Source organism: Eubalaena glacialis, chromosome 14 (genome assembly GCF_028564815.1).
Source record: "Eubalaena glacialis isolate mEubGla1 chromosome 14, mEubGla1.1.hap2.+ XY, whole genome shotgun sequence".
In the NCBI taxonomy this organism is placed as follows: domain Eukaryota; kingdom Metazoa; phylum Chordata; class Mammalia; order Artiodactyla; family Balaenidae; genus Eubalaena; species Eubalaena glacialis.
The window spans coordinates 21,974,862-22,001,127 of NC_083729.1; the positions used below are offsets into that span (position 1 = coordinate 21,974,862).

Consider the following 26,266-nt stretch of genomic DNA (forward strand, 5'->3'; position numbering starts at 1 on the left):
ATTTGCCAATCAGGATGATCTATCTATCTGAGACTATTGTATGAGCAAAAAATAAATGTCTTTTCTTTGAGTCATGATATAATTTTGGGTCTCTTCATGAGCCTAGTCTCCTACATAACCTACTTGTCCATTATCAGGAGAAAATGGGTAAGTTGTGGTAGTCATCCTGAGGAATACTATACAGCTGTCAAAAGAACCAGGTCTTCTTTTAAAAAAATTAGCATTTGTTTAATAGCAGGTTTTAAAGCACTTTTTTCCTCACATCTCTTTAAACTGATTCATTCAACCAAGAGACACAGAAAACCTTTACGTGACTCAGTGGGTAAGTCATTGGGGGAGAGGATCTGGGTCTCTACATGCCACTCGAGGTAGTGGATTTTTTCCTAAGGCAACGGGGACAGCTAGGGGAGTGTCAGGTGGGGGGTGATACCACCAGATGTGAACTGAGATGCTGGATGGGGCTGCCCCTCTGCAGCACCATGCAGGACGGGCTGGATTTTCCATTTCAGTCAGGTAACCTTACCCCTTTAACACTATCCCAAGAACCAGGTCTTCTTGTATCATCATGAATACAGCTCCAAAATAAAGTCTGGGAAAAGCAAGTTATAGAATACATCAAGAGTCCCATCTGTGGAAGGTTTAAAAACATAGAAAAACAATGCTCTATTGTTTATGGATATATAGAAATAAAAGTATATAGACTATATAAATATAGTACCTATAAATATATTTTAATAAAATATAGAAAAGATAGCAGGAAAACATGCACAGGCATGATAAACATCAACTTTAGATAGTGCTTCAGGGATCCGGAGGGACAAGTGAATGGTAAGTTCTTATTTTTTCAAATGGATAGTGAGTTTGTTATACTTTTCTATATTTTTTGCTATGTCTGAAGTGCTTCATTTTAAAAATCAGTTCAGGCACTTCCCTGGTGGTCCAGTGGTTAAGACTCCATGCTTCCGCTGCAGGGGGCATGGGTTCAATCCATGGTCTGGGAAGAAAGATCCTGCAAGCCGCATGTCGTGGCCAAAAAGAAAAAGTTCACACAAACAAGAAAGAAAAAATACTCTGCCCACCTCCTTCTTCAAAAGGAACAGTTTAGGAATTTTACTTCTGCTTCCTCTTCCCCTCACACTAAGAATCAGCTCTCCCCCATGTCTTCTGTTCACCTCCATGTTTGCCATTCCATTCTGAACAGTCATCACCTCTTGCCTTTTCAAGAGCTTCCTAACTGGATTCCTTCTGCTTTTCACTGGCTTGGTACACTCCGCATACTGCTGTAGTGAGTTTTTATACTGTAAATCAACCTCGTTCACTTGCTTAAAGCCTAGTGATTTCCCAATGCACTTAGAATAAAAGTCATCCCCTTTACCTTGTCCTACAAGGCCTGCCTGCTCTATTAACCTTTTTAGCCTCATCTGCCTCTGCTCTGTCCGTGTTCGCTGCCATTCCCCAACTACACTTAGCCACACTGACTCTTCTGTTCCTTAATCCTACTAAACTCCTTCCCATCTTAGGGCCTTTGCATTCACTGTTCCCTCTGTCTGGAATGTCTTCCCCAATTTTTGTACATCAGGCTTCATGTCATTGTTCAAGTCTTAACCTAAATTTCACCTCAGAGGTCTTTTCCATCTAAATGCACTTTCTGTAACATCACCCTCTTTCCTTTCCAGCATAGGAAAGCAGACAAAAAGTAGACTGAGATCCTAGTTGGCCAACCTACTGCTGGCTTGCTGACAGGAATTTCTAAGGGCCTTTATCAACAGGAGTCCCCAACCCCTGGGCTGCAGACTGGTCCACGGCCCGCCCGTTAGGAACCCAGCCGCACAGCAGGAGGTGAGCAGCGGGCGAGCGAGTGAAGCTTCATCTGCCGCTCCCCATTACTCCCCATAGCTCGCAGTACCGCCTGAACCATCCCCAACCCCAGTCCGTGGAAAAATTGTCTTCCACGAAACCGGTCCCTCGTGCCAAAAAGGTTGGTGACCGCTGCTTTATCAGATGACTCACCCTTTAAAGTCTTCAAGCCCTCAGAGGCCTCACAAAGGGACAGCCAGAAGCAGTACACCAGATCAGATCCATTATCTGGGATGAGGAATTCAAAATAAACTGAGACGGTGGAAGTTATTCACTCCTGAATTAATTCATCGGGACAGCACTGGCAGGAGGGGGAATTAACAGCAGAATAATAAGATTACCCATCCCTCTTGCTTTCCAGCTCCTTATCCTTAGTTTTATATCTTCCTATGGTTTTTGCATCGACAGAGAATAACGGTTTCGAATGCGTCTTGGATACCATGTTTTTAAACAGGCTCTCTGTATTTTCAGCTCCACTGAATAGAACTATTCAGGTTAAGGCAACTGTGTGCTACCTAACATTCTACTTTGTGCACTAAAACTGCATTTTTATTATGTGCACACTAGTATGAAGAAGACATGCAGAGTTGGTAAGACATGAGAAGAGAGGTAAGTAGAAGGTACATTACATTGGAACAATAATGAAATCAGTGGGTATATTATAATCTGAGTTTATTTTCAATAACAACAAAATTTTAAGAACCGAGACATTACACATTTAACAGAAAAGTTGTTAAAGCTAGAAGTTAAGGCACATTGAGGCAGAATCCTTTCCTGAATCTAATTGTACAAGAATTCATTTTACATATGAATAAAACTGAAATCTGGGAAAACCATTATGAACTTTTTCATCACTGACAATTGAAAACATTAAGTTGATTCTGTTTTTCCATAAAGGAGCAACATTAAAATATGAGGCTGTATTTCTGTACCAGGATTCAGCATTCAAAGAAATCCCCGATCTAACCATCAGTATGTCCTAAGTGCCAAAAATATAACTACCCTAAAAGTCTATATTAATTTAAAATACTATTCCTAGTTCTACTGAAGGGGCATAAATAGGGTACACATGAATAACAAAACGCATTTCAAGGACAAAACGCATTTCAAGTGCTTATGCAGTAAAAACGTAATAAGTGACCTAAAGCTGAAGTGCTCACTCTATCGAAATTTCAGTCATCTTTGTCATCTTAGAAATTGAGGATGTTGCCAGGGAAAGAGATGGCAAAAGACTCTTTAGAAAGTTCTCCAAATATATGAAAACTTTCTTTTGATACATTTTCCTAAAACAGGCAGAAGCATTCAGTCACCTCATTCAGGCTAGAGGTATTTCTCCACAGAAAACTGACCAGGTATACATACCCTCTAGCTTCTCTTCCCTTCACACAGTTTACACAAAGCAAAAATGGTATGGGCTGAGCATCAGACAGAAGGTTACTCTGCCTAAGGCTTATTACACTTGCTGTTAAGAGTTTTTCAATCATGAGAAAACTGTAGAAACAGCTACCTGATCACCAGCACAAACTTTACAAAGAGCTTAAAAACACTGTGTGCTAAGGTGGCCAAAGAAGTGAGGATACATGGACATTGGTTGTTTACAGAGCAGAAAGCAGAATATAACAATCTGAAATGCTATTCTTCAGGGGGCTTTTTCTATAAAATAAACCTAACTTAGCTAGGTGAAACACACCACACAACTATTTTCCTGTCACTTCCTCAAGGTGGTTTTCTTGAGGTAGTTTCACATCTGGGTTTTTGGCAAATGGTACTGGGTTATCTGGAGGTGTGAGGAACAGCCCATTTATTACCAAGAGCTAATTAAAGAAAAACCTAACTTTAAGGGAAGCCAGTCCCACAAATAATCTAGCAGTACTGCTGGAGAAAAGCACCTAATCCTTCACACTAACAAATCATGATGGATATTTAACCACAGCACCCTGAGATCCCAAAGCCTTCCTAACCTGGTTTATGTTACGTAGCACCTAAGAACCCTTGCTCCATTCCTGACTTCGTGTTATTTTAGGAATTACTTTGGATGCGTCCTTGATTTGGTGCCTAGGGCAGGGTTCAGTGTGGTCTTTGGAGCACCTTGTCCTTTTGGGCACGGATTACGCCTTTCTTGCAGCCGTTGCCTCCCCCGGCTTAAGCACTGTAGGTACCACTGCTCCTGCTGCAGCTGCTGCTGCTGCTTTTTTAAACGACTGTGAGTAGCCTCCAACTTCTGGCATTTCTGAATTAGCTGTGGTAGTTCCTTCTGTAACTGCTGGTGCTGTCTGTCGATGCTATTGTGGAACTCGGAAGTGTACTGCTTTGCTGCCCTCTCCAAGGCCTTGTTCTTAATGTTCAGCTCCTTTGTTGGTCTCTTTCCCAACTGCCTTGCATCTAGCTCACTCAGTTGTGCCTCCAGTAATGCTTTATCCTGGAAGAACTTGACCAGCATGGCCTGTTTCTTTGCAGCTGTCTCAGCGTGGGTTTTCTTTATCTCCTGCTGTAGTGTCTGAATTTCTCTCTCCTGTTTCTCCTTTACTATCGAAACGTCCCTCATTGCCTCCAACTGCTTATTCAAATTGGATAGGATCTTTTCTTTCTGCAAGAGCTCTGTTTTAAGCGCTGAATTTTTTCCCGCATATTTGGAGGTTAATTCTTGTCTCCTTTGTTCGATCTGCCCACTTTGTTGTAAATAGTAGTTCCACAGCTTCTCGGTTCGCTGTCTAGACTCCTCTGTTTGCTTGGTCAGGTATTCCCGAAAGAACTGGTTTTCCTCCTCGACACGTACGTTTTCCGCCAGCAGCTGCCTGGTTTCCTCCACTAACGGTTCTAGTCGGATTTGAGTTTCTTTGATTTGCTTGTCTAGCTTCATCATTTCCACTACTGCCTTTTCTTTAAACCTCTTCTCTGCCTTTGTTAGCTTCTCTGGCTTGAGAAAATTATTTATGAAACTAAGATCCGGTTGAAGGGAATTACTGGAGTCCTCAGCCAACCTGAAGGAAGAACAAGAGAGACGTCCCCCCATGTTTTTCACGAAAAATTAGGAAATAATTTTTAAAATGCACACGTAACTTTAATTCATATCCCAACTATTTGGGAGCACCTACGATGTTCCTCACACAAGGCACGGGGGACAGAGCTAGGGGTAAAGACGAGGGAGTGTAGTTTACAACTGACAATATGCCGTCTCTGCAACCCTGCGAGGTAGTATCTCGAGGGTAAAGAGGAGAAAACAGGTTCAGAGAACTGAAGTGACTTGGCCACGATGTACACCGCCAGCGGGTGGCAGAGCCTGGGTGTAAAACCCAGATCTCACGGCTTACTTAACACTACAGCTGCTCCAAAGGGCCATCGCAGCCAACTGGGGGGTCGGGAGTAGGAGTGTATACATGGCTCGGCTCTTTCACCACCTTTCCGGGTACCGAGGGCGCATGGGTGGAGAGAAGCGCCCCCTCAGTACCTACTTGACACACTCGGCAACCAAACGTTCCTTCCCAAAGTCACGGTGCACCTTTGCGGAGACCGCCAGGGAGAGAGCCCTACGGTCGCGGGCTGGCGACACGCGGAAACGGCGTCCCAGTGCGGAGGGTTTTTCCAGTTTCTCCGGGCTGGCCTCTGCGGCTCTTGGCGCGGCCCAGCAACTCCGGGGCTCGCATCCCGCCCGGGTCCCGGCACGTCCAGCCCTGAGCCGCTTAACCTCCTCGGCCGCCGGACGAGCCCTAGCGGCCGGTTCTCCGGCGGCTCGGTTCCCCGCTCTCGGGGGGCCGACAGGAAAAGGCACTCTCTTCACTTTCGCAGTGTGGGAGCCCGGGGGTCCCTTGTCGTCCCGCGCGCCCGGGGTCCAGAGGTTTGCCCTTCCCAGGCCCTGCCCGACGACGGTGAGCGGCTCTTTAGGTGGCCTACTCCAGTCGTCCTCCCAGTGCCTCCACTTCCCCGCCTCTGTCCCTAGTTGGGCCCCCATCCGGGTCAGGAACGGACAGAGCTAAGGCGCACGCCTAGCCCGTTGGCCCTGCCCTCTCTGGCCGGTTTGGTTCGGTTCGGTTTGGTTTGCTCTGTTCTAGTCTCATTCGGAGTTCCGAACGTCGCGGGAGCCTCTCTAGCTACGAGCGTCTCTATGGTCGAGAGGGCGGAGCCAGGAGCAAGATGGCTGCGCTCGCAGCTGCCATGGAGCCGCAAGCTTCCGGGGGTCCCCGGCCGCCAGTGTGTCTGTTGGTGTTGGGAATGGCGGGGTCTGGGAAAACCACCTTTGTACAGGTGACCTACACGGCGCGGGCGTAGTAGGAGCGCGCGAGAAGTTGTCTGTGGCAGGCGTAAGGCCAGGGGAGAAAGGGAGGTCTCTCTGGGGAGTTGGAAGGTACCGGCGCCTGGCTTTCAGGGACTTGCCAGCAACCCCTGTTTCTTCCTCCGCGAAGCCGTCTCAGGTCCTAGCCTGGGTTCATTCAGCCTCTCTTCTGCGCACCCTCAGTGCCTATTTTTGACGACCGTACTTGGTATTGGAATTGCCTTGTTAGTGCCAACTCCTCGAAGGCAGAGGCTTAACAAGTAATTCTGGCGGTTAATAGAGTGCTAGCACACAGGCTTTCGGTGTAGATTCCTGAAGAATTCCTTCTGGGGTGCCTACCATGTTTCAGGTACTGGGGATATAGCGGAAATGACAAGTTTCCTGCTTAAATGGAGCTAATGTTTTGTGGGAGAGATAGAAACCCCCGCTCCCCCCCACCCCCCAAGTCAATAAGTGATGGAGAGTAGAGGAGGCTCTGTTGGATGTGTGATGAAGAAAGGTAGCATTTCAACTGAGAGTGAATGTTGGAGGTGGAGATCAGAAACGAATATTTAAGGTAGAGGGAAATGGAAGTGCAGAATTCCGGTAAGTTGGATTAAGGGGTGGAAGTTCTCTCTTTTTCCTTTATCATGCCTCTTGGTCTCAGTCCATCCTTCTCCCCGTATGTCTGCAGAGGCTCACAGGATATCTGCATAGTCAAGGGTGTCCACCTTATGTGATCAACCTGGACCCAGCTGTGCATGAAGTTCCCTTTCCTGCCAATATTGGTGAGTAAACTGTGCCAGAACTTGTGTGAAGTTTCTCAGAGAATGGAAAGCTGTCAGCCTATCCTATGAATCTTCAATGCTTCCATTTTTAATGTTTTCTGAACTACCTAATTTCGTTTCCCTTGGATTTGCTAGCATCCTGAAACAGGCTTCTTCCTGATTCCCTTTTTCTCTTTGTTTACTCCTTCCCTCTTCCTGAATTTCCTTTTTTTCCTTACCACTACCATTCTCTCTACCTCTTTTGACCCTAGGGTGTCAGACTATGGTTCTTTGGGAAAATGAAGTGACACAAAGTCAGTCCTCTGGCTTCTAAGCCGTAAACCCTTCAGCAGGCTCTGATACATAAACTTTGTTTATATAGTTTCTTTTCTTCAAGTTAAGAGCGTGTGGGTTTTGTGCAGAGTTTGCTTACTGATCTGTAGGAATCTTGCAAAGTTACATGGGAAAATGTGTGTATATACGCCTATGTGCATTGTCTTGGTGAGAGGTTCCTTCCCTCTTATCATCAGACTTGTAGCGGAGTCTCCAGACTACTGTATAAAAAAGATTAAGAATGGATGGGATCCAGTGTCCTGATCCTTGATAGGATCTAGGCTTCCTGATTTTCAGACTATTCCTTGATGTTAGTCTTTTCCCTCCTGGTCTCTTTTTAATCCTATTAAGCTTGTACTCCAAACATTACTAATTAAGGAAGACCTTGTATTAAGAAGCAGAAATCATTATGGGAAGAATTTTGAAAAAAAAAAAAAAATTTCCATCTTTTCACTTAAAGGCTGGAACTCTAATACTTGATGGGATATAGGTCTACTGACTGCTAGATAGGTTTAGTTAGATATTACTGGACAGACCAATTTCCTTTTTATTTAAAATTCCATCCAAATAATTTTTTTTCTAGTTTTATTGAGATATAATTGAAATACAGCATTGTATGTGATTAAGTTGTATAGCATAATGATTTGATTTACAAACTCATGAAATGATTACCACAAGTAAGTTTAGTGAACATCTATCATCTCATATAGATACAAAATTAAAGAAATAGAAAAAATTTTTTTCCTTGTTATGAGAACTCTCAACTTTCACATATAACGTGTAGCAGTGCTCATTACATTTATAATGTTGTATATTACATCCCTAGTATTTATGCACTGGAAGTTAGTACCTTTTGACTACCTTCATCCAATTGTCCCTCCCTCCACACCCTCTACCATTTGTAGATCGGTAACTACAAATCCAATCTCTTTTTCTGTGGGTTTGTCTGTTTGTCTTGCAGTGTAAGTGACCTGCCACAGTATTTAGTTCCTGGTATACAACATAATAATTTGAAATACCTGTACATTTCAAAATGATCACTGTGATGAGTCTAGTTAATATCTGTCACCATAAAACGGTATTATATAATTTTTGACTGTATTCCCCACACTGTATATCTCACCCCATGACTCATTTATTTTGTAACTGAAAATTTGTACCTCTTAATCTCCATCACTTATTTCTCTCCCCCCCATCCACTTCCCAAGTTAATGCCTTTATAAAAATGTTATCTGCATTACCTTTGTTACCAGTAAGCAAGGAGTAAGAAATAAACCTTTTTTCTTGATTTAGCTCCCTTTTTCTATGTATATGGTCACTGAGAAGGTATTTAAGTTGTATCGAACTTTTCTCTTTGTCTCAGACATCCCTACCATAACTTGAGAGCTCCTAGAAGCCTCAAAAGCTAGTTTCAGTTTCTTGCTGGGAGGGAAGGTACTTATAGGGTACCTTTTGTCCTCCTAGTCTCTTCCTGAACTTGCTTCTTTTGCTGTTGCAATTCAGTGATCTTAGCTTGAAAATTTAGAAAACAGATTTGAAAAGTACCTTGGATGCTAAGAGAGAAACTGATTTGTTTGCTCAGAGGAAGCAGAGGTGACTTGAGAGGTCTGTTGGCTTAGATATTATAGGTGGAGATTCTCAAACTGTATTGTTTCTTACATGTTAAATTCCATTTCATTCTCTCTTTTTTTCCCTCCAGATATTCGTGACACTGTGAAGTATAAAGAAGTCATGAAACAGTATCCTTTTTCACATCTACTTTGGTTGTTGGCTCATCCCTGGCTACCTACTGTCTGTGTATTGTGTAGCTTTGAAAAAAGTGTTTGTGCCTTCCCTTGTGAAATACACTAGCAAAAGCATTCGATTGCTTTCTGGTAATTTTATGAAGAAGAGGGAAGATGAATGTGGGGAGAAGCATTATAGGTGATTAGAAATCCTATTTCAGCTTGTGAATTCCGTTTTCTGCCTTTGTCCTGAACTGCAGGCTGTCGTAATTAGCACAGAGAAGGAGAGGCTAGCTGGTGGCGTGCCTGGGTCCCACAAGGGAGTATTGCCTTGGTGGATGCATCCATTGATCACCATCCCCTTAGACTGGGAAGCTCAAAGATTAGTAAGATCAACTCTTAGTACATTGCTGTGTGAAATGTGTCCTTTCCCTATAGGTAAGTCTAGGTAGGAAGACTAATTCTAATCCTCAGGTGGCTTGATGAGTGAGGATCAGAGCAAAGAGTGGTATATAAATGATCTTCATGGCTAATGCCATCAGGCCGTCAATGCCTGATACATCTGTCTGTTCCATTTTGGCCCCATTTCGCCTGGCCATTTCTAAACGATGAATGAGGTAGACATCGATAGTGAATGTTTCCCTATGAGGTTAAGATTGTGTGATACATACTAGTCAATGGAACACTAATGTTATGCTGTTTTTGTGAGGGATTGTATAGATAATAAACTTTATCATCTAAATTGATCTATAAGCAATTTAAATCCTCAACTTAGTGTCTAGGTATGGACTTGGACCCAATGGTGGCATAGTGACCTCACTCAATCTCTTTGCTACCAGATTTGATCAGGTATGTCTGTCTCTATTTACGTAGACATGGCTGTGTCAAAACCTGTCACTCTTAAATGCCTTAGCTTGATCACATTGGGAAAGAAGGGCAATCAACCTCAATGTCAATACAGAATGTAAGGAGGCATTTTGGTGGACAAAGAAGTAGGCTATGAGAGGATGATCAACATGGTGAGAGACTTCACATTGAACGTTGTGGCGGCCAATAAAACAAAGACCTAAGAGACCTGGGTTCTCTTCTTGATCTGTTACTGGCTTGCAGTGTTACCCTGAGGATGGGGTGGAGGGATGGGGAGTGGGATGGGCTACCAGGCAGGGAATGGAACAATTATGGGGCTTTTCACTTGTGACAAATTGTTGTCATCTGTTATGTTTTCTTTGTCACATTCCACTTCCTTAAGAGTGTTTGGCAATCACTGATTTTTTACCCCAATTTCACTCAATGATTCAGGCTGTTAACGCTTTACTGAAGCACCAAGAGAGAGACTTGGCAGTGACAGATCAAGTCTTCAGCTCCTTAGGCCTTGCCCTGTGCTCCAGGGTGTTGTGGTGCAGCAGGTGTGGCTATGTTTCTTTGGTTCCATGAGCATGTTAGTTGGTGTCCTCAGACAGAGAACATAGAGATTCAGTCGTTAATGGTGCCTGCGAGGTGGGCCACTCTCGAGAGGGCCCTGTGATTTTTTTTTGTTGAACTTGGATTCTGTTGTAATTGGCGTCTTTTTCTTTTAGGTGATGAAATTTATTGAGAAGGCCCAGAACATGTCTAAGTAAGTGATTTCAGTCTAATGCCTATTTATTACTCTGTCGTTGACATGTTTCTAGGTTTTTTGAAGGATTTTGGGTTACTATCAAGTTCTGAGAGGGTGTAGTTTGAGGTGAAACCATGATAAGTGAAAAAATTGTTGGCAAGAAGACAGTCATTAAGATGCTCTACATGGTTGGGGAACTAAGATCCCACAAGCCATGGCGCGGCCAAAAAAAAAAAAAACAACAACAAGATGCTCTACAGTGTAGAGCTCAATTTAATAGTATCCCACCCCCAATCACTTTGGTATATGTTCCCAGCTTCTTAGGAGGTATTTTGAGAATTTGAGTCCACATTCACTTGTCCACTTGCCTTCTCTTGCTTGTTGGCATTAAAGTCTATGAAATACCTTTCTAATCCTTGTTTAAATTAATATAATTTACATGATTCAGAGGGAATATTTTTTAATTTAAAAAGTATCAAAATATAAAATAGGATATTCTTATTATATTACCCACAATGAACTGTTGTTAAATTTTTAATAGGTTTGGTTTTTTAAAAGAAAGGAAGATAATTTATTATTTTTGTAAAAAGGATATAGGCTTATTACTATAAATAATTCCTACCATGCATAGTATTTAAAAGATGAAACTATCACCCTTCTTGTCACTAGAAATAGCTATCATTATTATCATTGTTGCTATCAGTGACTGTCATCCCAAGCATTTCTATTCATGTGTACATAGATAGAAGGATGGATGGATAAGGTGTTTTTACAAAAATAGGATCATACTAGAGTAGTTTTTTAAAGTAACAGCTTTATTGCAATATGAATTCACAGACCATGAAGTGCACTCTTTTAAAGTATACAGTTTAGTGGTTTTTAGTGTATTCACAAAGTTGTGCATTGACCAGAAGTACCTAATTTCAGGGACTTCCCTGGTGGTCCAGTGGTAAAGAATCCGCCTTACAATGCAGGGGATGCGGGTTCGATCCCTGGTCAGGGAACTAAGATCCCACGTGCCACGGGGCAACTAAGCTCGCGAGCCACAACTGCTGAGCTCTCGCGCCTCAACTAGAGAGTCCGCGTGCCGCAAACTACAGAGCCCGCACCACAACTAGAGAAGAGAAAACCCGTTCGCGACGGCTAGAGAGAATCCCGCGTGCTGCAAACTACAGAACCTGTGCCACAATTAGAGAAGAGAAAACCCGTTCGCCATGGCTAGAGAGAATCCTGCGTGCCACAACGGAAGATCCCTCATGCCTCAACGAAGATCCCGCGGTGCCGCAACTAAGACCCGGCGCAGCCAAAAATAGATAAATAAAAAATAAATCTTAAAAAAAAAAAAAAAAAAGAACTACCTAATTTCAGAACATTTTCATCTCCAAACGAAACCCCATACTCATTAGCAGTCACTCTATTCCCCATTCCGCCAAGCTCCTGCTGGCTTCACGTACCATTTTACATTCTCACCAGCAAAGTATGGAGGGTTCCATTTTCTGTACATCCTGGTCACTACTTGTAACTGTTTCTGTTTTAATAAATTTATTTATTTATTTATTTATTTTTTGGCTGCGTTGGGTCTTCGTTTGCTGTGTACGGGCTTTTTCTAGTTGTGGCGCTTGGGCTTCTCATTGCGGTTGCTTCTCTTTGTTGCAGAGCACAGGCTCTAGGCACGCGGGCTGCAGTAGTTGTGGCATGTAGGCCCAGTAGTTGTGGCTCGCGGGCTCTGGAGCTCAGGCTCAGTAGTTGGGGTGCACGGGCTTAGTTGCTCCTCAGCATGTGGGATCTTCCCAGACCAGGGCTCGAACCCGTGTCCCCTGCATTGGCAGGTGGATTCTTAACCACTGCACCACCAGGAAGTCCAGATGTTGAGCATCTTTTAGTGTACTTCTTGGCCATTGGTATATATTTGGAGAAATGTCTATTCAAATTTTTTGCTTTTTTTAAAATAAGTTTCAGGTACGCATTATAATTTAACATGTGTACACTGCAAGGTGATCACCCCCCAAAAGTCCAGTTACCATCTTTCACCATACAATCGATCCCCTTCACCCCTTTTGCCCACCCACAACCCCTTTTTCCTCTGGTAACCACTGATTTGTTCTCTGTATCTGTGAGCTTGCTTTTGGTTGGTTGGTTTCCTTCCCTTCCCCTTCCCTTTCCCTTCACTTTCTCTTCCCTTTCCCTTCCCCTCCCTCCCTCCCCTCCTTCCTTCCTTCCTTCCTCCAGATTATTCCACATGTGAGTGAAATCGTATGGTAGTTGTCTTTTTCCTTCTGACTTATTTTACTTAGCATAATACCCTCATGTTCATCCATGTTGTCACAAATGGCAAGATTTCATTCTTTTTTTATGGCTGAATAGTATTCCACTGTGTATATACCACATCTTCTTTATCCATTCATCCACTGGTGGACACTTAGGTTGCTTCAATATCTTGGCTATTGTACATAATGCTGCAATGAACGTAAGGGTGCATATATTTTTTCTAATTAGTGTTTTTATATTCTTTGGATAAATACCCAGAAGTGGAATCACTGGATCATATGGTTAGCTCTAGCCTTCATTTTTTGAGGAATCTTTCTACTGTTTTTCATAGTAGCTGCACCAGTTTATATTCCCACCAGCAGTTTACGAGGGTTTCCTCTTCTGTACATCCTCTTCAGCACTTGTTATCTATTTGATAAGAGCCATTCTAACAGGTGTGAGGTGATACTTCATTGTGGTTTTGATTTGCATTTCCCTAATAATCAGTGATGTTGAACATCTTTTCATGTGCCTTTTGGCCATCTGTGTGTCTTTGGAGAAATGTCTACGTAATCGGATCCTCTGCCCATTTTTGAGTCGGGTTGTTTATTTGTTTTGGGGTTGTATGTGTTCTTTATATATTTTGGATACCAATCCCTAATCAGAGATATGATTTGCAATTTCTGCTGTTCAGTAGCTTGCCTTTTAGTTTTTTGTTTTTGGCAATGCCCAGCAGCTTGCGGGATCTTAGTTCCCCTACCAGGGATTGAAGCTGGGCCACTGCGGTGAAAGCGCTGAGTCCTAACCACTGGACCACCAGGGAATTCCTGCCTTTTAGTTTTGATGATGTTTTCCTTTGCTGTGCAGAAGCTTTTTAGTTTGATGTAGTCTCATTTGTTTATTATTGCTTTTGATTTCCTTGCCTTTGGAGTCAGATCCACAGAAACTTCACTAAGACAGATGTCAGTGAGGTTACTGCCTATGTTTTCCTCCAGGAATTTATTTAATGTTTTCAAGTGTTACATTCAAGTCTTTCATCCATTTTGAGTTAATTTTTGTGTATGGAGTGGTCTAGTTTCATTCTCTTGCATGTGACTGTTTTTCCCAACACCATTTCTTGAAGAGACTTTCCTTTCTCCGTTGTATGTTCTTGGCTCCTTTGTTGTCAATTAATTGTCCATGTATGTGTGGATCTTTGCTTTTTTAAAAACAGCTTTATTGAGATATAGTTCATAGGCCATACAGTTTACCCATTTAAATTGTACAATTCTGTGGCTTTTAGTGTAGTTACAGAATTGTACAGCCATCACCACAATCAATTTTAGAACGTTTCATCCCCTCAAGAAGAGACCCTCTTCTTTAGTTATCACTTTCTTATTCTTTTTCTCCCTCCCTCCATTCTCCTCCAACCCCACCCATAAGTAACTAGATGGTTTCCCAAGAGATTTACACTCTGGTTTTGCTTATCTCTCATTTTTAATGCAATGTGTTTCTAAAACTGTCAGTTTTCTCTGTGATCATTTGCAGCAGTGATGTATTGCTGCTCCTGCCAATGAGCCTGAATACTGGACATTGAACAAAACCCAGGGGAATGTGGTAGGCACTTTAAGGGCAATGGGAAGAAGTGAGACTTGGCAGTGTGAAGAGGTTATTTCAGTCTTGAGTAACCAGATGTTAATGTTTTGTGGGATGGAACATCTTTCAGAATGCATAAGTAAAAACTTCTTTAATGGTCTTTTTTGACATAGGTATGTCTTGATTGACACACCTGGACAGATTGAGGTATTCACCTGGTCAGCTTCTGGGACAATCATCACTGAGGCCCTGGTGAGTATTCTAGGACTTGTTACTCAGGGTAAGTAGAGAGCCAGACAAGAAAAGCTTCTTATTGCTTGGGATCTTATGTGGGATAGAGTCATAGAGCTCTGCACACCTGCCTAAAGTGGTTCTTCCTTGCCACAGAAGGTAGGAGAAGAGTTTGGGGACAGGTCAAGAACCCTCTGACTAAAGCTTTGATTATTTTGTGGCTTTAGGCATCCTCGTTTCCAACGATTGTCATTTATGTAATGGACACATCTCGAAGTATCAACCCAGTGACCTTCATGTCCAATATGCTCTATGCCTGCAGGTAATGCGATATTGTTGGGCATAGTATTATGTCAAGGTATGAAGTCTCCACTTCTTTTCCATCATTTTTCAGTCCTGAGTGCTTACCCCTAGGTTTTCATTCAGGCTTGCCACTCACTTTAGTGGCTCTGGGTTAGGGCCGGAAAAGAAGCACATATACTGTTGGCATTCTCTATCAGCCACTTCTCATCTTCCTCCCTTGCTTGTTACAGAATAGGTGATGAATGAATATGAACCTTCTGGCAGTTGCCCCAAGTTGAATGAAATCCAATTCTGAATAGAATAGAGCCCCTGGTCTAAATGCCTTTCTTCTGTGTTGTGATAGGAAGCGTGAAATTATAACATGAGGAGAGACTGAATAAAAAGATTCATCCATGATTCTAAATGCACATGTTTTCCCAAGTGTGGTGCCATTAGGAGAGGAAGGACATGCCTCACTAGGCTATATTAGTGCATTAGACCTAGGAGCAAGGCGGACCATTATTAATGCTGAATTTTATTTTGGGGGTATGCAAAAAACAATCACCCCGATTTGTCTCTTCCATTATGACTAGGGATGTCCCTTCCTGTTAAACACAAGAAATCCTAGTCCAAATAGAAATCTGATGTTTGATAGCATGATTTTGTCTTCATATTAATTGTTTAAAAGACAGTTAATTTGGTGAAAAACACACACACACACACACAACCAGGATCAGTACCAAAGCATTATTACTCTAAGAAAAGGAGAGAGTGTGTATGTGTGTTGTTTGCTTGATGGTAGTGGTGGTTTCCTGCTTGGGAGGGGAGAATATGTGAGTGCTGTGTAAGAATGGATACCTATATTTAGAGTCTGAACCCATCTCCCTTTTTATTACTCAGTTCCATCAGATAACAGGCAAGCAGGCGCTTAAGTGCTTTTACTAATAATGCCTCAATGTTTGATTTTCAGCATCTTGTACAAAACCAAGCTGCCTTTTATTGTGGTCATGAATAAAGTAAGTGGATTCTTCCTGTTGTGATTGAATATTTCCTTTTCATCAGAACCTTGTGTTTGGTAGGTGAGAAGGATTATTTTAGATGCTGGAGAGCAGATTTAAGCTAACCTGAAGCAAAGTCATGAGCACTTCTAGGAAATGGATTCAGTCAAATTGAATGAATATATATCGCTGATTCTTTTCCAAAGTTTTTTTAGGCTAGATAGAGTAGCCCCTGGTCCACAGCGTATGGGTTATCCCTCAGGATCGGGACTGTGTAAATGGGGGAGGGACTGCTAGTCTATTGGAAGTGGCAGTTAAACAAAACCAAAACTTCTCTGTTGTGGGCTAGGATGCAAGAGGCTATGTACTTGACTTCAGAGCCTGGAGGGTGCTGGCCTCCACTGTGGCCATGGTCACTTGGCAGTGGATAGTGAAGAGTCTGTTCTAACCTGGAATATACAGATCGTCATTTAATTATTTATACTGCACAGCAGTCTTGGCTCTTTGTGGCTTGTTGCAGTGGAGGAGGAAATGGGGGAAGCAGAGAAAGAAAATACATGAATTATTGCTCTTTGCTGTCATCACTTAATTAAAAAATTTTTTTTGCCATTGTTTGATGTCTGACCTCGTCTCTGGTTGCTGATAGTTGACTTCTCTCTGGTACAGACTGACATCATTGATCACAGCTTTGCAGTGGAATGGATGCAGGATTTTGAGGCTTTCCAAGATGCCTTGAATCAAGAGACTACATATGTCAGTAACCTGACTCGTTCAATGAGCCTGGTGTTAGATGAGTTTTACAGCTCCCTCAGGGTAAACTTTCTCTCTTGTTTATGCTGTTGGTCTCTCCAGATAACCTCATAACCCAAAGGGCTGGCTTTGAACCTATTTTGGAAAGGAAGTTCATTACCTTCTGAAAAGTAATTTTTAAGGCATAGCTTATTAAAAACTGGAGACTTAAAAGATAAATATGATACGGACCCTACCCTCAGAGAGTTTATGTTCTAGTTAGGAGAGAAGGCTAAACGCAGAGTTGAAACATGATGTATTGTAGTAACTTATATTGTGATATCTTAAGAAAGATTAAAAGTTGGGCCTGATAGTGGTGAGGGGGTAGATCACTTTTGAAATGAGAGATTTTTGGAGGATATAGCCAATATAGGTGTGCTTTGAAAGATGGGTAAGATTTGTGTAAGCAAAAGTGGGTGTGGGTAGCAGCAAGTATGTTAATTGCCCAAGCAAAGACATTGAGATACTAATTTTTATAGAGAACAGACTGTGGTTTGATTTGATAGGGAATAGATGAACTGCTGCTTGTTTGATCCTAATTATCTTTCTCAGTTCTCTATTTTCCATAGACTTATTTCCATCACTTTTGAGTAGGTATGCCGTTTTGTCTTGTTTTAGCTTCATTCTTTGCCAGAGACTTCTTAAAGTAGCCAAACCTCTTCTATCAAGATTTTATGAAATTTGAGCCAAATAATGTATGCCATTTAAAAATATACAGTTGTTTCCTCAGTGGCATTAATGATGCTTTTGGCAGGTGGTGGGTGTGTCTGCTGTTCTGGGTACAGGCTTAGATGAACTCTTCGTGCAAGTTGCCAGTGCCACAGAAGAATATGAAAGGTGAGGATAAAGGAACATTCTATTGATGGCACTCTTAGTTACCCACAAGTCTGATATGATAGCTGTTTAGCCAGGCAAAACATTTTGGTTTTCATAGTGTTTGTATTATATTTGCCATGCAGATGTGTACTGGATCTGACCACACTTAGGGTTAACAAGTAGCTGTTAACTTTTTTTAAAAAAGAATAGGAGTATAAAATCTTCACTGTATTGAATGATGAAGAACAGGTGTCATCAGACATTGTAAAAAGCCAGATGTTAAATATTTTAGGCTTTGTGGGTCGTATTATCTGTTGAAACTCCTCAACTCTCATTGTGGTGCAAAAACAGCTATAGACAATTCCTAAACAAATGGGCGTGGCTGTGTTCCAATAAAACTTTATTTATAAAAATAGGCAGTGGGCTGGATTTGTCCTGTTTGCCACATTGGTTGACCCCTGATGAAGAACATAGACTTTGGAGTCAGATAGACATGGGTTAGATTTCTTTTTCCTCCAGTTAATAAGTGTGTAACCTTAGCAAATTTTCCTCATTTATAGATGAGGGATAATAGCATTTATTGTTAAGATCATTGTGGGGATTATTTGAGATAATATATCTAAAGCACCTAACACAATTGCTGACAAGTAGTAAGCATATTTCTTAATAATTGATTGTTTTAACTATTTTCTTGGTTAATACTAGAGTTCCATTTATCTAAAGGAAAGTGGAGTCATAGCACCTATACACTTTCCTTAGGCCTGATAATTGGCTGCTTTCTAGCAAGCTTCATACTTAGCAAGAGCCTAATAGCCACATTGTGGTTTTCAGAAACATTATTTTGATTTTTATTCATCAGACGAGGTTTGTTTTTTTGTTTGTTTTGTTTTGTTTTTTTGCACGTGTTATCAAAGCCTCAGGATAGACTCTTTTCTGTATCCTTTCATGGTTGCCCAGATAAACGACATAATTATATATTGGGCTTCCTGAGCCCAGTAGGCCTAGCTGCTTTTACTCATCATTTAAACATCTTTTACTCATGTTTATCCAAGTGAATGGTGAACTCATTGGTCATGGTCTCCCCAGAGTTGATCTTCCCAGATCAGCAGTCAGTCTTTTGTCTTGTTGCTGATTTCAGGGTGGGGGCAGGCACCTTGGCTTTTAATTCCTTAGGGATAGAATCTCAGTGACTAAGACTTGTTACATCTGATGTATGGTGACATAAGATCTTTTGTTATTATCAAAGTACTAGGAAAATAGAAGTGATGTGGCCGGGGGGGGGACAGGATAGATTATTAATCAAAGGGATTTAGAAAGTGTTTCTCTTTCCAGAGAGTATCGTCCTGAATATGAACGTCTGAAAAAATCGCTGGTAAGAAAAGAGGCTGTTTGTGTATTTTAGGGCCACTGAATAAACAATCTCAAACTATGTACTAATCCTTCTGCCATAAATGCTTTTGTTTTGGTTCTCAATATATCCTTTAGATACTTGTTAATTTAAACCTGTAAATTTGTATGTATGCTGTCTGGATGCAGAAAGGCCCCTTAATTAGTTTTCTTCTCTATACTTGAAGTAATAAAAATCAGTAATTTTTCCTTTTATATATGCTGAGCCCTTCTTGTGCCACACCTCCACCCCTACTCCAAGGTCCATTTAAAGGCTACTTGTAGAATTTTGTTTAAGAACAGAGAGGAAGTTCACAACTCTTATCCCAAATGATCAAGTGTCCTGTCCCCATCGGCTACATTGGACATCTTATCACTGAGCCTTCCTGCTGTGTCTGTTTGAGGGTTCTTTTGATGATTTTGTGTCCAATTTCTGAAACCTCTAATACAGTCTGCAGAGCCCTCTGGAATGAACTTCTGCTAATATGGGCCCACACTGCTCAATGTTTCTGTCATCAGCCATCCCTTATATGCCTCTAGTATTTGTATAATTTGTCATCTCCAGATAGAAGTCTGGCATCTAACTTGGGCCTCCTTTTTTAATATGACAACATTTTCCTGTGTGTATATAGGCCAGTGCACAGAGCCAGCAGCAGAAAGAACAACTGGAACGACTTCGGAAAGATATGGGCTCTATAGCCTTGGACACCGGGACTGCCACAGGTACTGGAGGGTCTTCTGGTGTTAGGAACTAAGAGCAGGGTACACTTATCTCCACTTAGTAGGTAGGTATTTATGTTTAAGGGAGAGAAAGAGAAAAGGATAAAGTAAATGTTGTATAGTGTATCTATCTATCTGTTACTCAGTCAATTTAGATAAATCCTAGATCTGCATTGTGTTTAGTTGTCTCTTAGTCTCCTTTAATTGTGAATGGATCCTTTGTTTTTGTATTTCATGACATTGACATTTTTGAAGTGTACAGATGTAGATGTATACCTACAGACATACCTATATCTAACATCTATGTTAAAGAGGAATCCACTGTCTATGTCTCTCATACCACATTTATCTTATCTGTGTTTATATTTTTATACATATGTATATGATGATTCTCTTCAGGTAGTTTTTGGTTTACTTTGGCAAGATACTTGATGTCTACTTTTTTTTTTTTTTAATTACTTTTAATGCTCTCCCTCTTTTACTGTGTATTTTGACTTAATTTTAGATTTACAGAAAAGTTTCATGAATTGCAAAGAATTGCCATATACCCTTCAGCTAGATTCGCCAAATGTTAACATTTTACCACATTTACTTTATTCTTTCTGTTATATATGTTTGGCTTTACATTTTATATAAATATATAAGTATACTTATAAAATATTTGTATATTATATATAACTTTTTTCTGAATCATTTAAGAGTAAGTTGCAGACATGATGCACCTTTACCCTTGAGTTTTTCTTAAAAATAGGGGCATTATTTTATATACCCTCATTGTAGTTATCAAAAACTAGGAAATTAACATTGACACATGACACATTCCTATTATCTAATGTATAGACCTTATTTAGATGTAGCCATTTGCCCTTTATAGCAGGAGAAGATTCTGGATCTGTGTTGCATTTAGTTGTCACGTCTCTTATTTTCCTTTAATCTGGAATGGCTCCTTAGTCTTTCTTTGCGTTTCATGACATTGATATTTTTGAAGTGTATGGTACTTATATTTTTGTAGAATTTTCTTCAATTTGGGTTTGTCTGATGTTTCCTCGTGGTTCGATTCAGGTGGCTCCTTTTTAGCAGAAGTTAACAGATGTGAAGTGTTTTTTCCATGTATCATATCACAAGGTACATGATGATGAGTTGTCTTTGATCACTTACTTAAAGTGGTGTCTGCCAGGTTTGTCCATCATAAAGTTATTTTTCCCTTCATAATAAGTATTTTGTGGGGTGATGCTTTGATTAGATAAATGTACTTTTAATTTTCAAATGTTCACCCACTAGTTTTAATATACATTAATCTAGGTAGGGATAGTCTTCATTTTCCTGTGATACATGTTGCAGATGTTTTCTCCTTGTTTGTCAGTTGCCCTTTGACTTTGTTCATGGTGTTATTTTGCCATGCAAAAGTTTCTGTTTTGTTTTGTATAAATTTGATGTAGTCAAATTTATTGATCTTTTATTGCACCTGGTTTTGAGTCATAGTTGGGAATCCTTTACCTACACCTGTGTTAAAGAGGCATTCACTCATGTTTTACTGTAGTACTTGTATGGTTTTATTTTCTACATTTGGAACCCTGATCCATTTAGGGTTTATTCCTGGGTATGGTGTGAGGTATAGGTCTATGTTACCTTTTTCATAAATAGTTGTACCCACATGATTTATTAAAAAGTCTACCTTTGTCCCAGTGATGAGATGCTACCTGTATCATATACTAAAATTTCATATGTACTTGGATGTATTTCTGGATTACCTATTTTATTCCTCTAGACTGTGTGCCTGTACTGTGTGGCTTTAATTACATATAGAGGCTTTATAGTATGTTTTAATATCTGCTAGGGCTAGTCCTCCTCAAAGTTTTCTTTTTTAGTGTTTCCCTGACTATTCTTGCATGTTTATTTTCCCAAATGACCTTTAGTATCAACTTAATGTAGCTTGCTAAAAAAGCTCTTTGATATTTTTATTGGGATTGTGTTATATTAATTAATTAATTGACATCTCTTTGATGTTGCTCTTCCTGTCTGAGAACAAGGAATGTGTTTATATTTGTCAAGTCTACTTTTGTGTCTTCCAGGAGTGTTTTCCTCCTGTAGGTTTTGTTAAATTTGTTAAATTTTTCCCAAGGATTGTATCTTCGTTAGTGTTGAAAATGGGATTTTTCTTCTCACTGGTTATGTTTGTGTTTATGAAGACTTTTCATTTCTGTATTTTAGTCTTTTTATTCTGCTACTTTACTGACATTTTTTATTGTTTGAGTTAGTTTTGTCATTAATTCTCTAGGGGTTCCTAGGTTGGTGCTCAAATTTAAATATATACACACTCACCCACCCACACTCATTGGTGGACTGGCCTTTAGAGGAGTAAAGTTCTGTTCATGACAGCTATTGCTATAGGTCTAGTAGAGAACAGCAAAGCCACTTGGTGGAGGAGGTGCTGGAACCTGGCTGGGTTTACCCGTTAAGTGAGCTCCACGCTCCACACTTTTACTCTTGACTTACCAGCACACTGGATCTGCTCAAATGTCTTTAGCCTTCATAGGAAAAACCATAGCCTCTTCCAAGCTGAGAGCTAGTACAAACAAATGACATTACTATTACTATTAAGACAAGCTACTTGAGAGTTATTTTCCTCAACTTAAAAATGAGACCTCTTGGGTTACTGGCCTCATGAAAGCACTTTGTGAAATAAACTAGTGTAGAAATGTTAAGTGGTATTAACTGTACATGTAGAAGAGATAAGATCCTGCATTTTATCATGATCACTTTCATCCTGCCAATTTTTAATCGTAGTTACTTATTGATTCAAAAGCACTTTTTTGAGGAGGGCTTTGTTCATGACATGCTACTGATAGATGTTTTCTATGTAGGCAGCTTATCTCCTGTGCTGGACCCTTCTGACTTGATCCTGACTCGGGGAACCTTGGATGAAGAGGATGAGGAAGCAGACAGTGATACTGAAGATATTGACCACAGAGGTGAGAGGTGGCTGGGGTGGCTCATGAAAACAGAACCACCGCTTATTCTTTCATTGTTTGCCCGGGAGCTTCCTGTTATTGAGAGAAGACCTTAAGCATGTAGCCAGTAACAGGGGAGAGAGGAAATGCTAAAGGATACAGCACCAGGAAGGAGTTCCATATATTGAAAGTTCCTGGCCTTCCTACTGAATGGTTAATATTGAGCTTGATTACGGCCTTTTATTAGTCTTGTGTCTTCTCATCTTTAGGTCCTAACTCAATTTTGAGGAATCCAAGATTGTTTATTGTAATTGTTGTTTTAAGAATACAGAAGGAGGCCTCAGCAGACCTAAACCAGTCAGAAGGGACTGTAGCATTGAAGATAGAATGGCCCTGGAAACCCAAAAGTGTTCCACTTTGCATAGTTTTATGGACTGTGGACAGAATCTATTTCTTGAAACAACCCTTTTAGGTCCTAGCTGTGCCCAAGAGCAAACTTCTCTTTATTCCAGTGTGCTGGATGCTAACATGTAAATTGCATCATTTAATAAGATTTATTGAGGTATAATTTACAAACAATAAATCCCACCCTTTTATTAAGTGTATAGCTTGATGAATTTTAATACATATATATAGTTTTGTAATTACCATTATAATCAAGAAACAGAACACTTCCGTCACCCTAAAAGTTCGCTCATGCTCGTTTTTATTCAGTCCCTTCCCCCACACCAGTTCCTGGCAACCACTTATCTGATTTTTGTTCCTATAATTTTGCCTTTTCCAGAATGTTGTATAAGTGGAATCACAGTATTTAACTTGCATTTGACTTTTTTCATTCAGTGTAATGCTTTTGTGATCCATCCATGTTATTGCATGTATCAGTAATATGTTCTTTTTTATTGCTGAGTAATAGTTCTATTATGTGGATGTACCTTTGTTTATCCATTCACCAGCTGATTGACATTGGAGTTGTTGCCAGGTTTTAGCTGTCATGAATAAAGCTGCTCTAAACATTCATTAACAGGTCTTTGTGGACAGAGGTTTTCATTTCAGTTAAAAATATGTAGGAGTGGGACCTCATTTTAGTTACTTTATGAAGGAGGTATTCTCCCCACTTACAGGTCAAAGAAATTGGACATTTTGGGCAACATGATAAATAGAGCCTGCTTCTAGGAGATATTTCCTTATTGGGAGAAGTGAACATAACAGTGTCTTAGAAATAGAGTATAGTTGACTCTTCAACAACTTGGAGACTAGGGGTACCCACCCTCCTCGCAGTTTAAAATCCCCGTATAACTAACTTATAGTTGGCCCTCCATATCTGTGGTTCCACATTCGTGGATTTCACCACCTGTGGATCGTGTGGTACTGTAGTATTTACGATTGAAAAAAATTCGTGTATACATGGACCTACGCAGTTCAAACCCGTGTTGTTCAAGGGTCAAAGGTACTATTTCTGATGGATGGGTGACAGCAGCTCTAATCCATCTGTCTAATGGGAGAGTTTAAAAAGAATTAACCTTCTTTTTTCCTTGCAGTTACGGAGGAAAGCCGTGAAGAGCCAGCATTCCAGAATTTTATGCAAGAATCAATGGCACAGTACTGGAAGAGAAACAACAAATAGTTTCTAAAGTCCAAAATTTTGGAACTCTGTGTGAAGGGACTATCCTTATCTCTGATTGGGGGCTACTGTAAAGGACAATTTTGTTCAGGATAGCAGTTTCTCTTATTAGTGAAATCTCCTGACTCAGATGAAGCCAGGGATAGAATACATTTGGACCTGGCAGGTAGATGCTGATTCCCCTTGGCATTTTCCTTGGATTTATGCAAGGAAGGATATTCTGTTTTTGGATGCTGATATCCCTTCAAGCCTAAAACTACAAGTTTTATCATTTGAATGCACATACTTTTGCTGCTGATGGACAGAATAGAGAGAGAACTTAGTAGGCTGGATCTGTAGCCTCTACTTCTCCAGCATCTTGCCTTTGAACCTGTACCACGAGTTCCCCTCCTTTTAGCAGAAAGAGAGGGGAAACAGGAGCTTGTCCAGAGTGGCAGTGGAGTCTCCTTGGCAACCAATCAATCTTGGTGTGAAATGTGCCTCACACTGGGTAGCTCATTGTAGAACACCAGGTTCATTGAAGAAAGTGGGCAAAACATTGTTAACAAATAAGAATTCTACTTTAGAGGGTGACTTGGATAAAGAGTTTTTAATCTTAACTTTGTTGTAAGCCTGCTTGTCATAATTTCAAATAAGAAAATTATCACAAATAGTCACTGCAGTTCAGAAGAGAGGTTTAAAGCCATATGATGTTTACTAAAGTTCCATGTACATACCACACCTAGTAACCAGGTACAAAGCCAGGCCCTGTTTGTTTTGTACTTTAACTTAATGCAGTGTATCCTTAGTGATTTACTCAAAGGCCACGGATTTGGGTCAGTTGCACATTCCATATATAACAGCCCTGGTAAGGGTTTGCTTTGCCTCCACATTCTTCACGGTATCTTAAAACATTATACATTTCTCTTAAGGAATTTTATTCCTGCCTAACCTGTATTCCAGATCAGTGGTTCTCAAAGTGTGGTCTCTGGACCAGAAGCAGCAGCATCATCTGGGAAGTTACTAAAAATGGGACATTCAAGACCTAAATCAGAAACGGGGGGGTGGGGTGGGGGCTAGCAGTCCGTTTTACTAAGGCCTCCAGGGGATTCTGATGCATGCTAAGTTCAGAACAATATTCTAACTAACTCAAACAGCCTATGACGTAATTCTAGGCCAGGTGAATCTCAGATATCAATGTGCTTATGACCTGCTTTATCACAGTACCCCAACCTTGACCATCTGGTGCCTATTCTCCAATCTAACATTCTAAAAATAAATAAAAGTGTTTTGTTTTACATGAAGTATTAATTTCAGTATTCTATAACTAATGGGAAGCACTGGTCTAAAAACTTGAACCTGTTCTTTAAGAGGAAACCATTTGCACAGCAAAACTCTGAACATACCTGATTTTTTCCCTTAGTGCCTTTGTATACTTTTTCCTTAAAGAGGAACTTGTCTGGCCTATGCTATAAGCTCCATAAGGGCAGAGACAGTCTTACTCATCTGTGTATCCCTTGCAGAGGACCCAGTACATAATAGGTACTCAATAAATGTTTGCTAAGTGAATGAATTAAATACTAGGTGGCTACTTTGTGGAAACTGACTACCTGATGTGTACTTTCATCAATAAATAAGGGAAAATGAAGCTAAGCCTGGAACAGGAAGGGTTTAGATAAATGTGCCAAGGATGTACAATTAGCAAACTTATAAATGATCTGGTAACAGTTTAAATTATAACCTCATTTTGTTGCTATTGCATTCATATTTATTCTCAGTGCTGGACTTTAAGGCACTCAATGACGTGGGCCTTGATTTCTGGTCTCCACTAAAGGAGTGCTCTAACTTTCACAAGACTTGTATTCTGCACCCCCAAACCAAACTTCAGCAGTATTTAACATGCACACATTTGCTAATTACTCCTGATTATTCCAGTGCTACATCATTTACTTAATAAATACTGATTGAGACTATCAGATGCCAAACAGGGCAGATACTGCTATGGATGAGTAACAGCAGTAAAGTTGTTCAAGACATGATGTAAAGCAGAAAGGTGCATACTGTTATCCTTTCAGAGGCTGCCCATCCAGTAGAAACATAATGTGCAGAGAATTCTGGCAAAGGAATGGACTGTCCTCTGATGG

At 40.6% G+C, this 26,266-nt stretch overlaps 2 protein-coding genes across 3 annotated transcripts; one reads left to right on the forward strand and one right to left on the reverse strand.

Moving 5' to 3' along the window:
- Positions 1 to 3,496: 3,496 nt before the first annotated feature.
- Positions 3,497 to 5,339, reverse strand: CCDC121 (coiled-coil domain containing 121). The gene is made up of 2 exons (XM_061168742.1): positions 5,310 to 5,339; positions 3,497 to 4,838 (listed from the first exon to the last, which is right to left on the reverse strand). Exon 2 carries the CDS (start codon positions 4,718 to 4,720, stop codon positions 3,884 to 3,886), a length of 837 nt encoding a protein of 278 aa, XP_061024725.1. The 5' UTR covers positions 4,721 to 4,838; positions 5,310 to 5,339; the 3' UTR covers positions 3,497 to 3,883.
- Positions 5,340 to 5,921: 582 nt separating this feature from the next.
- GPN1 (GPN-loop GTPase 1) lies at positions 5,922 to 25,179 on the forward strand. Of its 2 annotated transcripts, XM_061168741.1 has the most exons (14): positions 5,922 to 6,099; positions 6,801 to 6,894; positions 8,906 to 8,945; positions 9,713 to 9,779; positions 10,508 to 10,545; positions 14,523 to 14,601; positions 14,808 to 14,902; positions 15,833 to 15,878; positions 16,527 to 16,673; positions 17,404 to 17,486; positions 18,798 to 18,837; positions 19,484 to 19,574; positions 22,436 to 22,543; positions 24,061 to 25,179. In XM_061168741.1, the coding sequence occupies exons 1-14, from the start codon at positions 5,989 to 5,991 to the stop codon at positions 24,144 to 24,146; spliced, it is 1,125 nt and encodes a 374-aa protein (XP_061024724.1). In that variant the 5' UTR covers positions 5,922 to 5,988; the 3' UTR covers positions 24,147 to 25,179. The 2 variants fall into 2 exon arrangements, with proteins under 2 accessions (XP_061024724.1, XP_061024723.1); XM_061168740.1 differs by lacking the exons at positions 5,922 to 6,099; positions 6,801 to 6,894; positions 8,906 to 8,945; positions 9,713 to 9,779 and adding an exon at positions 9,899 to 9,949.
- Positions 25,180 to 26,266: the final 1,087 nt, after the last annotated feature.